The following is a 12,567-nucleotide window of genomic DNA, read 5'->3' on the forward strand; positions in this document are numbered from 1 at the left end:
AAAAGCCATCTTGTACAGGACTGCTATCTGTGAACCTTAGTTTGTAATACAGCACACGTGTTCCAAATAGTAAGAGCTGATATATAAACTTTTAAATTCTACTGAATGTAATTTTGCCTGAGTCTGCCAGCAATTAAACATTTTATGACTAGTCTGTAATTAAAGTAATTGCTCCTGCTCTGGAACCTGTATTTTGTAGGTTTTACTCACCCATAACTTGTGTTATGAAAAGCGGATGTGTGTTTTTGTAAATACACATAGTACTTAACTTCACATTTATGATAAACTAATAGCCCTTCAAGGACTGAGTTGAAACCTCAGACACTAAAGCAAAGGAAGAGAATCACATCCCTTCCTCTCCTGATGCAGGTTTAACACTGTACTAACTACTAGAAGGAACAAATGAACTTGCCTGCATGCAGGAGCTTGGCTAATCTAAACCTTGACTGGCAGAAAGAAAAACCTATATAAAAAAAAGGTGCTTATGAAGAACTTACCTGTCTGTGCCGTAATTCAGTTACCCTAGGAAGTGCATCTCAGCTCCTCCTTTTAATTGTGAGTGGGTGGAGAAACGCTTTCTTGAGTCCATTTTGTCCGAACTATTTAATGCTTATAAACTAAAACCTGGAATTTAAAACTTGGCTCAGAGCACGTGTGTTCAGAAAGTTAACTTCTTTTGTGTGATTTAAAGGTTTGACTAGCCCAAAAGCAAATTGTAGTATTTAAGTTGTTATTGAGGTGATCAAATCGGAGAACTCCAGTAACCTTGGGGAACCTGGTAGGAGAAAAAGCCAGATCAAAAAAGTTGCTCTTGAATGGAAGAACAAAATACACAGAGTAAACCCACTGGGGGTACAGCTCAAAGGAGGGTATCAGCAGGAGGGAATGATCAAGATGATGTTCCCATGCTGCACTTTTAATTGAACAGTGTGTCAGATCACACTGAAACAGAGTTGCTGATGTGATGTGCTTCAAACCCCAAATATGTCATCTTTTTCTTAAGGCTCATTTGTAGGTTCACCGCTTAATGATCTGGTTTATGCTCTAGCCACAAAGAGTTTTAGTTGCCACAACTGAAGGGGCAGGGAGCTGAGCTGCAGCATGGGGACTTCTTAGGCTGGCTTTGCTGCCAAAGCCAGCATCTTGTGGAACCATAACCCCAAGGGGTTTTATCCTGGGATATGAGTTCAGTCATACTGTGTGCATAGATGTTACTATGCATCCTTCTAGTAGAAATATTGTCATCTGACTTTTTTTTATACAATGCTTTCCTTTTTTTCTCCTAAGTGCTTAAACACATTTTGACTGACACATTACAGTAAGTAGTCTGCTTAGACTTTCTGTGGCACAAAGGAGGTGTTAACACAGGAGAAGCTTCTCTTACCTGGCTGAAATTTATTTTAATAATTTTAATGTATGGTGGAAGATACTGTGCCATTCTACTGTCATGGACTTCAGAAGCCTTGTAGGATGTGGAAGTAAAATACTCTGGTCTTGTGAGCAGAAAGTGAAGATGGGTGCATATGCTGTATATGTCTTCATTAGAAGTTTAAATACTTAAATATCAATCCTTAAAGTTATATCCCTAATGGCTTATTTTTACGTATGCTTGCTTGAGGAATATTTTCATTATAGGATAGTGAGATGGTTACTGCAAAATAACTGGCAACTTCCAAAAGTCTAAATGGAGATGTCTGTCTGGCCAGCAAGTAAATGGTAATTGATGAATCATCTTCCTGGCATAGTACTGGAATATCCTATGCTGTTTCTGAAATGAAATCTGCATTAAATTTCCCAGAATTTGTTAGTTTTGTGCTCAATGTTCTAAGGATCTCAGACAAATACACTGATATATACAGTTAAGCATCATTTAAATGTGAAGAGTAACTGCATTTCAGTGGAAAGTCCAGAGGTAGGAGGGAATGTGGAATAAAAGACCTTACACTAGGCAAGGACAATGGAAAGCATTAAGCAGGAAATAGGGTATATGGTTAAGGGGGAGGGGGGGCCACAATATCCTGAAAAATGCTATTGAAATTTTTAAATGCTTGCTTTTTGTTGCAGATTAATCAGCCACTCGATGGGGATTAACAGTGGAGCACCTCTTTGTGTCGGCTTTCCACCTCTCTGTAGCAAGAATAACAACTTCAGCACTTCTTCAATAATAATTATGAAACTGGTATTAACTGAATGGCAATTATGGATTTTTAACTCTAACTCACAGTAAACCAGCAAGCCATATGTTGAAATTCCTACCAAATAGCTTTTCTTTCTTAATGTCTTGTATGTATACAAGAAGTTGCAAGATACCTGTTTGTACAAAAGGAATATAAGCATTACTTGCCTGAGGAACAGAAGCAGAAAGAGAAGACACCCTAACTTGTTCATGGAGTTATGGTAGTATTATTTATATAGATATAACAAATATATATTTTTTATGGTAATGAAAATGGCTCCCCAGAATGCTGACTCGGAATCTATGCAAGTTCAAGATCTACCTGTGGCACAGCTTCAGAAACCAGAAAACAAGGAGAATGAAAGTAGGGAGGAGACCATTAGTGAAGGATCCATAGACCGGATACCAATACGCCTGTGGGTGATGCATGGTGCAGTAATGTTTGGCAGGGAATTTTGTTATGCCATGGAGACAGCTTTGGTAACACCTGTATTGTTACAAATTGGTAAGTAATTCTCATTTATGTTAATTGAAACTTTCTATACCTTTTTGCATTCATTGAGGTCAGAGTAAGAGGGAAGTGGGGTCCACCAACTAAAAGTACGTAAGGTAAAAAGAGTTTTGTTGTTTTGTTATTGACTGTGCCACAGATTCAGTTATGTGACCATGTTTAAGTGGGAAGGATTTTTATTTACATTCATCTTCTGTCTAATACTGCTTCTCTCTGTAAAAATTTTAATCTGATGTAAGTCTAAAATTCTTTACTAAAAGGTAAGTGTTGTAGAAACTAGAAACAACATTAGGCTGTAAAAGCTTTTTTTATTTATGGAGAAGTGGTTCAGGTTACAATACTTTAAGCAGTTAGATAATTTGGCTTTTCCAACTACTGCTGAAATACTGTATTTGTTTAAAACCACTACTGAGTCTTGTCTTATGTGATTGATCTATCTAGTTTATAACATGAGAGTACATACAAATAAACCATGATACAATTAGATAATAATGGGGGGGCAGTGAAGTTTAGAATAGGAGTAGACTGTTAAATTTTGTGGTGAGTACTGTATTAGGTTTCTGATAAACTGCTTACAGTATTAACAGTATCTGGTATTACCTTTATCAAATCTAGAAAATCATGTTCTCTATCAGATGTCAGAAACTGTTATAATGAAACTGAATGGATGTACTGGACTGAGTGTGCTACTGTGAGTGAATAAATCAATGATGTGTGCACACTGTATAGGTGTATATACAATATATGCATGTTAGATGTTTGCTAATGTTTGCCTTGGCTTATACATGTGGTTGTGCCTTACAGCATGCTTAGCTGTGGCCAAACAGAAGCACTCAACTGACTCTCTGGTTGAGTTGATTTCGAATATGAATTGAATGCTATTTACAACATTGCTTAAAAATTATTTCAAGGTTAGCATCTCAAATGAAACATTTGTATTTTTATATTTGATATGACAAAAAGGAATAAGAGATTGAACTTGTGAGCATGCAATGTACACATACTTTTGTGTAGTTTACCTGCAGTTATAAATTTGGTTTTGTATGAAATTACTAGTTGGTTTCTTTTGAGTCAACAGAGCAGTCAATAATCAGTGCAGTTAGTGCCATGAGAGATGCTGATGAATTATTCCTTCAAGTTTTCATGAAAATTTTCATTTTCAGAGCTCATCAAATGTCCTTTTTGGATCTATCTGTGACATAGTTAAAATACATTATCAGTGTTCTGCAAATAGAAGCTTTCTGATCAGCCTGACTTGCTGAATAAAACAGATGCAACTTAATCTAGGAACATTTATATTGTCCATAATGTTTTGAGTTTTTTTTGTTTTGGGCAAAGTGAGATTTAGCGAATTAAGTAATATGTACTAGCAGTGTTGGTTCAATTACTGTCTATCATGAATGCAAAACATTGCATCCTGCTTTGCATGACCCCCAGTTTTGTAAGTGACCTGTACTATTTTATAGAATTATAGAATCATTTAGGTTGGAAAAGACATTTAAGATTGAGTCCAACCTTTATCCTAGCGCTGCTAAGTCCATCACTAATAATCATGACCCTAAGTGCCACATTTACATGCCTTTCAATACCTCCAGGGATGGTGACTCCACAGCTTCCCTGGTCAGCCTGTTCCAAGGTGTGACAACCCTTTCAGGGAAGAAATTTTCCCCCATATCCAGTCTACTCCCCCCACCCCCCCGGCACAATTTGAGGTCAATTCCTCTTGTCCTATTGCTTGTTACTTGGGAGAGGAGACCAACCCCCACCTCGGTAGCTGCAGAGAGTGATAAGGTCTCCCCTGAGCCTCTTTTTCTCCAGGCTAAACAACCCCGGTTCCCTCAGCTGCTCCTCTTAAGACTTGTGCTCCAGACCCTCCACCACTTTTGTTGCCCTTCTTCTGACACACTCCAGCACCTCAACGTCTGTCTTGTAGTGAGGGGCCCAAAACTGAACACAGGATTTGAGGTACAGTCTCACCAGTGCCAAGTACAGGGGGCTTTCTTGTTTGTGCTGGCACTTGGATGTTTAAAATGTATAGCTGGCTAAGCTTGACCTTTACCTTACCGTAGAGTAAGGTCAGACAGTATAAATAAACCATCCTGGTAATTACTGACCAGTCTGCTGGTTTACATTTCTTTTGTGAGCTCTTCTAGCATATCTGTTTCCTCCAGATAATTGAGAAACATCTCTTCCTTTCCTTCCCTAACCCCAGTGATCAAAGTAACTTTGGGATTTGGAGGAAGGGAAGAAAAGAGCGTTCGCTTCTAGAAGAGCTGGCAAGTAACAAAGTGATGCAGAAGGCTGTGGGCATGCAATGTTCTTTCATGCCATGGAGATAAGAAATGGAGGTAGCTGGTTATAAATGTTAAAATCTTCTGTGCTCTTGCTCATGTTCCCTCAGCAAGGGAATAACCAAGGCTGGATTCACTGAAGGGTTAAGTTATTCACGGGTGACTTACCTAGTTTGTTTGATAATTACATGGTTCTGTTTACCTTTATCAATCTCAACATCTGTCTGCCTCAACATGAGCTATATTTGCTCCTCACTGGAGGGGGTTGCATGTAGCTGTAAGACTCCTGTAATATTCCCTTTGCTGCTTGTTTTGGTAACAGCAACATTCAGTTGTTTTCTGTGAGATTTAAATTGGCTCAAGAAACTATTTTTGAGAAGTGGCACCTGGGGAAGTGTGATGACTCAACCAACTTTGCTTATAATAAAAGGCTTCTGGATCTTCAGTTTGGGTATGCAAGAAAGACTATTTCTTACAGATTATGTTGAATATTAACATTTAAGTTTTACAGTGTATGCTTGTGTCCTGTATCTCAGAGAAAACTGAAACCAGAGTTTCCTATCGGTTACCACCATTAGAACCTTAGGCACATTAGTACAATGTTACACACTTTCTGCCGGCAGGTAATCCACTTCCCTAGCTGTTTGTGTGCACTGGATCAGAGGTGTAGTTATGATTTAGCAGTTGAACAACCTATTGTACTTGATCTGTAAGCCACCAGATATTAGCAACTGAGGAAGATAGTCCTTTGCATAGTCCCTTTTCATTTCAACAGTGGTTGAATGCCTGTTGTGTTTAAATTTCCTGAAGTTTTGATTTCTTTTTGTAAAGAACTAAAGGCATCAGTGAAAGCTGCTTGCATCAATAGGTATTGTGAACTGGAAGCGTCTGGACATGCTGGAGTTGCTGTACCCCTACCAAAATAAGTTCTGATTTGTGACTTTAATCTTTGCCTTTATTGCAATGCTTAGATTGATGTTATATTGGCTTGTTAGAAATGCAGCTACAAATCTGTAAGTCTTCTAGTCCTAACTGGGCTTTAGTAGCTTAGCAACAAGAACAAGCCAAATATGTATTACATGGGTTTTTTATTTTAACTTGCTGTTTGATTTCTTACTGTCTGCAGCTTAAGAATCCAAAATGAGCAGAGAACTTCTTTAGAAGAATTCAGAGGATATAAAAATTTGCCAAATATGTGAAGTGGCAGGCTGACTTCAGATAACATTATATTAGCTGTCACTTTCACAAGTTTTGATCTCTGGAAATCTTCATTAACCTTTTCTGAAGACCTGTTCAATCAGCAGTTCCTCCCAGCCAGTGTTAAAATTTTATTAGAAAATAAACTGTCAGTAAACCCTAGATTTACTTGTTCATCCAAGGTTTTTGAGCAACTGAGTGATTTTTGTATTACTCCTGAGTATGTTTGGTGCATTAACACAACTGTTTGCTTCCCCTGTCACATTTCAGCCATGTATTGTAAACTCCATAGAAGCAAGATGAGGCCTTTGTCTTCTGAAACATCTGGTACTTAATGCTGCTTATCTGTGAGAGGGAATTAAAATCCTGCTATTGTTTAGATGACAGTGTATTTTCTTCCATCGTTAAACTTGGCTTCTAAGGATTAAATTTCTAAAACTACTTCCAGTTCATAACAGTTCATGGAAAATTTGGATACATTTTAAGGATTATTTTGCAAGGGACTGAGTGAATAAAAGTGAGGAGAAACTGATGACTAGTGTAGTGTAAACTTAGAGAAACTGCTTTTTGAAGAAACTTGTTCAATGAAATCGTAATATATGGCTTCTGTTAATGACACGTTAAGCCATTATTAAATAACGTAATTGGGTAATTTCAGATCCTTTGAGTTGTAATTCAAGCACAATTCGGGTTGTAATGCAACCAGTGAATTACAGTGCTTCTAAAGGTGGGATCCATGTGCCTGTTTCATTAGGACTATGAAAGACAAAAATCTCTGTTCTGTGACTTGGAGTGGCTGCTTCTTTCAGTGTGAAAAACTTGCTTTCTGAGTAGTGGTAGCTGTAAACATGAAGTTTTACGTTGTCTGGTTAATATAAAAGCTTTGCAAAGCTTGCTTCAAAGGCTCTTCCCAATGTCATTGAGTGTTCTATGAATAGTTAATAGGCACAGAAGTGATTGTCAGCACCAGAACTGTTCCTTATTCTTCTGCATAAATTAAATATAGTAACTAGTGCTTTTAAAAAGAAACTATGTACATTTACATAAGGAAAAGACTTGAACAGTTTATATGTGCTGCTTACGTTTATAATGTCACTTCAACTTAGGGCTGTTTCTCTGGTACAGTACCTTGATTTTTATGCATTTCATATCTGAGTGCCTATCTGTGATAGCATTACTTTGTTTTGCTGTGAGAGTTAATGGGCTTTTGTAGTAAACATTAGCCAGTTTAGCATTAAATGTTGGTCATTTTAAGCATAACCATGATCATGGTGTTCTTTTTAGGCAGTAACACAAAGGAATAGCATTTATGGAAACTGTATTTCAATGCTAATTAATAAATTTTAATAAAGAGAAGGGCTGAGCTAAGCAGAGCAGAATACCATAGATTATTTTTGTTTGGAAAAGAAGTTATTTCTTATTATATGCTTTCAAATCAGCAAAATACTGTGGTTTCTCTTGTCTCATGAGAGGCAAGAGATACGTTTCTTAGGTCTTATACATGTAGAAAAGCTGTTCAGGAGTTTGGGCTGTCATTTCTCCGTTAGAGCATTTAAACATGTTAGCTCAGAAAAAAATAATCTAACACTCAGAATTCTTCCAGCCTAAAGCTTAGCAGACCATGCTTAAAGGGTCTTGAAATGTAGTTCATGTGAAATTGCCAGTATGGAAAAAAGTGTGTTAAGCAATAATTCAAACTGCTGATTCTGAGAAATCTGTGTGGTAGCTGAAAAGTCATTATGCCGAAGAGATTTAATATTGCAGACTTTTAGTATGAAGTAGTGAATTTCCCCATTGAAATCTAGTGTTGATACCTGTCTGAGAAGAATACATGTAGGTAAAGAGGAGGTTATGGAGACGTATTTAGAGACCAAGCATGAAATCTGACAGGTAAGTTAGCTTCTAGGTTTGTTTCTTCAAAGGAATTAGGGTATCAATTGCTGACTCAGTTCAGCGTGGAAGGGGGATAGTTTTCCTAAGGCTAAGCCTGAGATCAAAGGAAATCTAAAAACCTGAAATCTGGTGGGGGAAAGGGGAACAAAGGGATTGGATGAGCTTTTAGAGGATGCCTGTAATTCAAGTGAAAAAAGGCAGACTGGCTGGAAAAATTCTCGTAGATGGGGGGAAGCTCTTCAACGTAAAGCAGCACTGACTCCTTATTTTAGCACAGCTCAAAGTAGTGAAGTTTATTCCTCATCTCTGCCAGAGGTTACGTTTATGTTAAGGTTATATGTATTTATAACTGTCTTTGTACAAAGCTGCATCTTACCATTTGAGCTGTGCCTTGCCTTACCTTGTCTGACCAGGATGAAACTGTTTGAGCTGCTGTAAGCTGCTCTTTGATTCTCAAAGTTAAATTCCTGTACAGTCTAGCTGCATCTGGGCTCCCAGGTGTAGCTGTGTTTGATGCTGACAGTGAATTGCAGGATCTGAATTCCTCCTTGGAAGAATTAATGGCTTGAGAGCTGACCTGTCCCAAGAGGGGACTGTAACAGAGCTAATCTAAAGACAAAAATTGAATTTACAGTGGATCCCAAAACCCAAGCATAATAAACACTTAACTAAATAAATTTTTCAGCCTTGTTAGCTTTGAAGCTGGTCTTTAAGATCATGTAAAGTTTGTATTCAAATCTTAATTTGTGGAATGTATAAAATAGCAAATACTGTGCTTGAGGCACATGTTAATTGCCCTATAAAACCTCCGCACCCATCATTTTTTACTTATGGACTAATTTTATGTCCACTAAGGAGTTGTGTAAGACTAATTTTACTGTACTTTTGGGTTTTTTAACCAACAAGCAAGTCAGTAAGGCCTTCATATCGTGTCACTGTTCTCTTAGATAAAATATCTTTTGACCTCGATGCAATAGCAGCAGGTTTTGAATGCATGTGGTCCTTAGTGAAAGGTTTGGTTAAGGATGCATTTAAGGCACCTTTAAAGAAAGGTGCTGTGCAGCTAATAAGTTTGTTAATCCTGGGGACAGTAGGAGTACATGCTTTATTTTCATATCAAGGCAAATGCCACATGGTCTGGCAGTTGTGCAACAACTGTTACTTACAGAGCTTTTTTATATCAATGTTCTGTTTTTCTTTAAGTAACACTGAATCTGGCCTTCAGAGGCACAACTGATAACACATGGCAGATTTTCAGCTGGGGTAACATGAGGATCTGTGCTGGCTTTAGGACTGTACAGACTGTGTGACTTTTGGATGAATAGCCTTACTAGGAAAGGGAAGTTGAGTGCAAAGAAATTCAGAGGCTTCTCTCATAGCATGAAAGATGTTTCCTATTACTTAGCAGTAGGTAATGTGTTGTTCCCTTTTTTTTTGGCTGAACATCTGCTAAAGAAGCTACGTATTTTCTAAAATAGGTCTTCTACTTGCTCTGGTGCTGTTTTCTCCCATTCTGAATTTTTAACAAAAAGCCTTGATCTTTTAATTGTGTATTGTGGGAATATTAATACTTTTCCCCCCCCCCCTAGCATAAAGAGTATTTGCAGTAAAAATTGTGTGTGAGAACACTTCTTTGAATCCTCAGAAGTTTTCCTTTTGAGAGCTTGTATGATCTGAGGTTGGCATGAGGGACCATATGACATGCAGGGAATGCTAACACGTCTGAGAACCATGGACTGATAAAGGAAGCATGCTGCAAGACAAAGCAAACTGTATAAAATGCAGACTGTCAGCTCTTATATAAGGATGGGGGGCTTAAAATTGGGTTTTGGTTTTGTCATCTCCATTCCTCAAATCTATTTTTTTCTGCAGCGATAGACATTTCAGTCTGATTTGTGGGAAGAGCTTGAGGCCTCCAAAAATAATCACTCCCTAAGAAGGAAATGGACATCTCTATCCTTATGCAGATGCTTCTTTCTACCAGTAAATCTTTCCTGTCCAGCATGCTGTCTCCTTTTTATCTTGAGTAGCCAAGTTTTAAGAGAGGCTAAACTTTTGCAATGACTTAGGAGTACTTTGACATATGTGTTCCCTTTCTCTCCCAATCTCTTGTTCCCTTCTGTCCCAAGGAGATCTAGTAAATCAGCAGAAATAAGGACTAGTTAATAACACTGCTACAGGCTAATAGTGATGAACTGGTTATGGGACTATGTTAAATTATATACAGATTTTTTGTTGGTTTTAGTTTGCATATCAGCCAATGACTTTTAGATTTTCTTTGTCTATTGTAAATGTGCTTTTTACTTGTCTTTTAACATTGGGTCACTGAACTGTCTTGCAGTTTGTTCCTCCCACACGCATCAGACCCACCTTCTTGCTATAGCCAAGACAAGCCTATAGGTTTCTGCTTTCACGGGTAGCTCTGGAGTAGAAAGGGGCATGTATTGGACTCAGGGAACTGCATGATCCCTGTATTTTTAGTGCTCCCTTATAAGATCTCCTGTGAGTAGCAGGGAAAGGATGGGAGAAGTAGGGGCAGACTTTCGCCTCCTGAAAATGTACTAAAATTGAGTGGTTTTAAACACGCACATTTACGCAACCTCTTTCCTACTAAACCCCTCCTGTTAATCTTCTTTCCACCCACGTACACTCTCAGCCAAATTTACAAAGCCCACATAGTTTCATATTTCTGTCTGAACAGCCTCTAGGAGAGCAAGATGTCAGGTGAATATGTGAACATATGTGCATGCACAATGGCTGTCTGAGTTTCAGTTTGAGTTTGCCCCTCAACTCTGAGAGGTAGCTTTTCCCTCCTGTTAACAGATGAAACACAATAGTGTTTCCATGTTCTTTATTACACAGTAATTGCCACCAGGGGAATTTTCCAGCAGGCAGTTGCCCGTTCTTTAGTGTAAAAAGAAAACTTTCAACTCTTTGGATGAGGTTCTGGTGGTGGAGACTTGTAGATGCAGGACCAAGATTCGGGCACCCAGCTTCTGAAACTTGCAATGCCAAGACTCAAATCAGTGGTCTTCTGTTGAACGTGGATTGTGAAACAGGTAATGAAAAGGGAGTGGCTGAGAATTCCTTAGTGAACAGGAGTCTTACTTTTCAAGGAAATAAAATTAAGGCCACTTTTGAAATTAAAAGAATGGCAACCGGCTGTTGCCAAATCATGAAATGCTTTAATAAAGCTTGCTTCAAGAGGATTGTCAAAGCTGCAGCCCCTTAAGCTAAGCTCTGTTCCTCTCTGAGTCTCCTGTGTGCTTGTTGCAACAGTGTTTCTGTTGCGATGCACCCTCTGGGACTCCATTTTAATCATCCTCTTTTATCCAAACAACGGTTGAGAAGGTTTCAGATATGCTTTCTGCAGGCTATTTTGCAAGAAATTATTGGAGAAGTGTTGAGCTGCTGGTTCAGTTTGAGGATAAATTTTAATACAAGTCCATTTAACTAAACAGGGGAAAAACGGGTCATAGATTTTATTTACATTGGTTTGGATAAATCCCCAGTAGCTCAGGTAACTCCATAAACATATTCTTCTCTGAAGTCTTGAGTAACAGTGGGTACAAAGCAGCACAGATGCAGATTTTTCCATAAACTCAGCACTATATTGTATTAACATTTGGCGATCTTCAGTTGAAGCCCCATGGTGGATTTTTTGCAGTGTAGTTGATACAGAGCATGAAAACTGAGTATGACCTGGTTTTTTTACAGAAATAAACTGGATTTAAAAGGGTTTCATCAGACAAGGAAGCATAACTTGCCTGCAACCAGAATGACCTGAAAGCCTAAACTCACAAAGAAGAGTAAGATGAGTAGGTAGCAAAGGGGAAGAAAAGGTAATGGCTGGCAAGAGCACTAAAGTACTTAGCAAGTGCTGCTAGACTTGGTAGGTGATTCTACTTGCGCTTTGAAACTGAGAAGAGATTCAGGTCCTTTATTGTCACTCCTCATTTGAGGAAAGACATGCAATCCACGTGCACGCTGCTGAGGAAGACGGCAAACAAGGTTTCCCCCCTTCCAATCATTGTCATTGGAAACTGTTCCATTTGCGTAAAATAGCATAAGTTCATGAAAGCACAGGTCTGCTAAGTAACTGTGCTGTCACTGTAGCATGTTTCAGCTGTCCACATTTATGCTGAATCGCTTTGTAAAGTAGGTGCTTTATGAAGTTGTTTCAACCTTGAAATGCCCAGTGTCCATGTAGCGTTCTGAAAAGGAAAGATTTAGATGCAAATACCTTCTTGGCATTGGGTAAACAGAAGGATTTGAGTCTGAGTTTCTTTTATTATAGGGAATGGTGGCTGCTGCGTTACACTGATCTAACACTAGTTAGATGCCATCTCCCAGGGCTGTGAGTAGTGCTGTGTGTGAGGGCAGAGCTGCTGGTTTACGTAGACGCAGGCCCTAGGTAGCTGGAACCACTCAGGCACTCCTGCGTGGGATCCCACCAACGTTTTGCATAGCAGCTGGAAGGAGACTTTGAAGAAAAGCTA

The 12,567-nt window shown here is 38.6% G+C and overlaps 1 protein-coding gene across 6 annotated transcripts in view; it reads left to right on the top strand.

Moving 5' to 3' along the window:
• Window positions 1–12,567, top strand: part of SLC45A4 (solute carrier family 45 member 4) — an 87,474-nt gene that overhangs the window by 48,436 nt on the left and 26,471 nt on the right. For all 6 annotated transcript variants that reach the window (XM_080381091.1, XM_080381089.1, XM_080381088.1 and 3 more), the window contains one exon: window positions 2,065–2,681. In XM_080381091.1, the coding sequence (XP_080237217.1) occupies window positions 2,438–2,681 (244 nt within the window). In that variant the 5' untranslated portion in view covers window positions 2,065–2,437. The remainder of the gene's footprint in view (window positions 1–2,064; window positions 2,682–12,567) is intronic.

The sequence above is a fragment of the Falco punctatus genome (genome assembly GCF_963210335.1).
Source record: "Falco punctatus genome assembly, chromosome: 3".
Classification (NCBI taxonomy): domain Eukaryota; kingdom Metazoa; phylum Chordata; class Aves; order Falconiformes; family Falconidae; genus Falco; species Falco punctatus.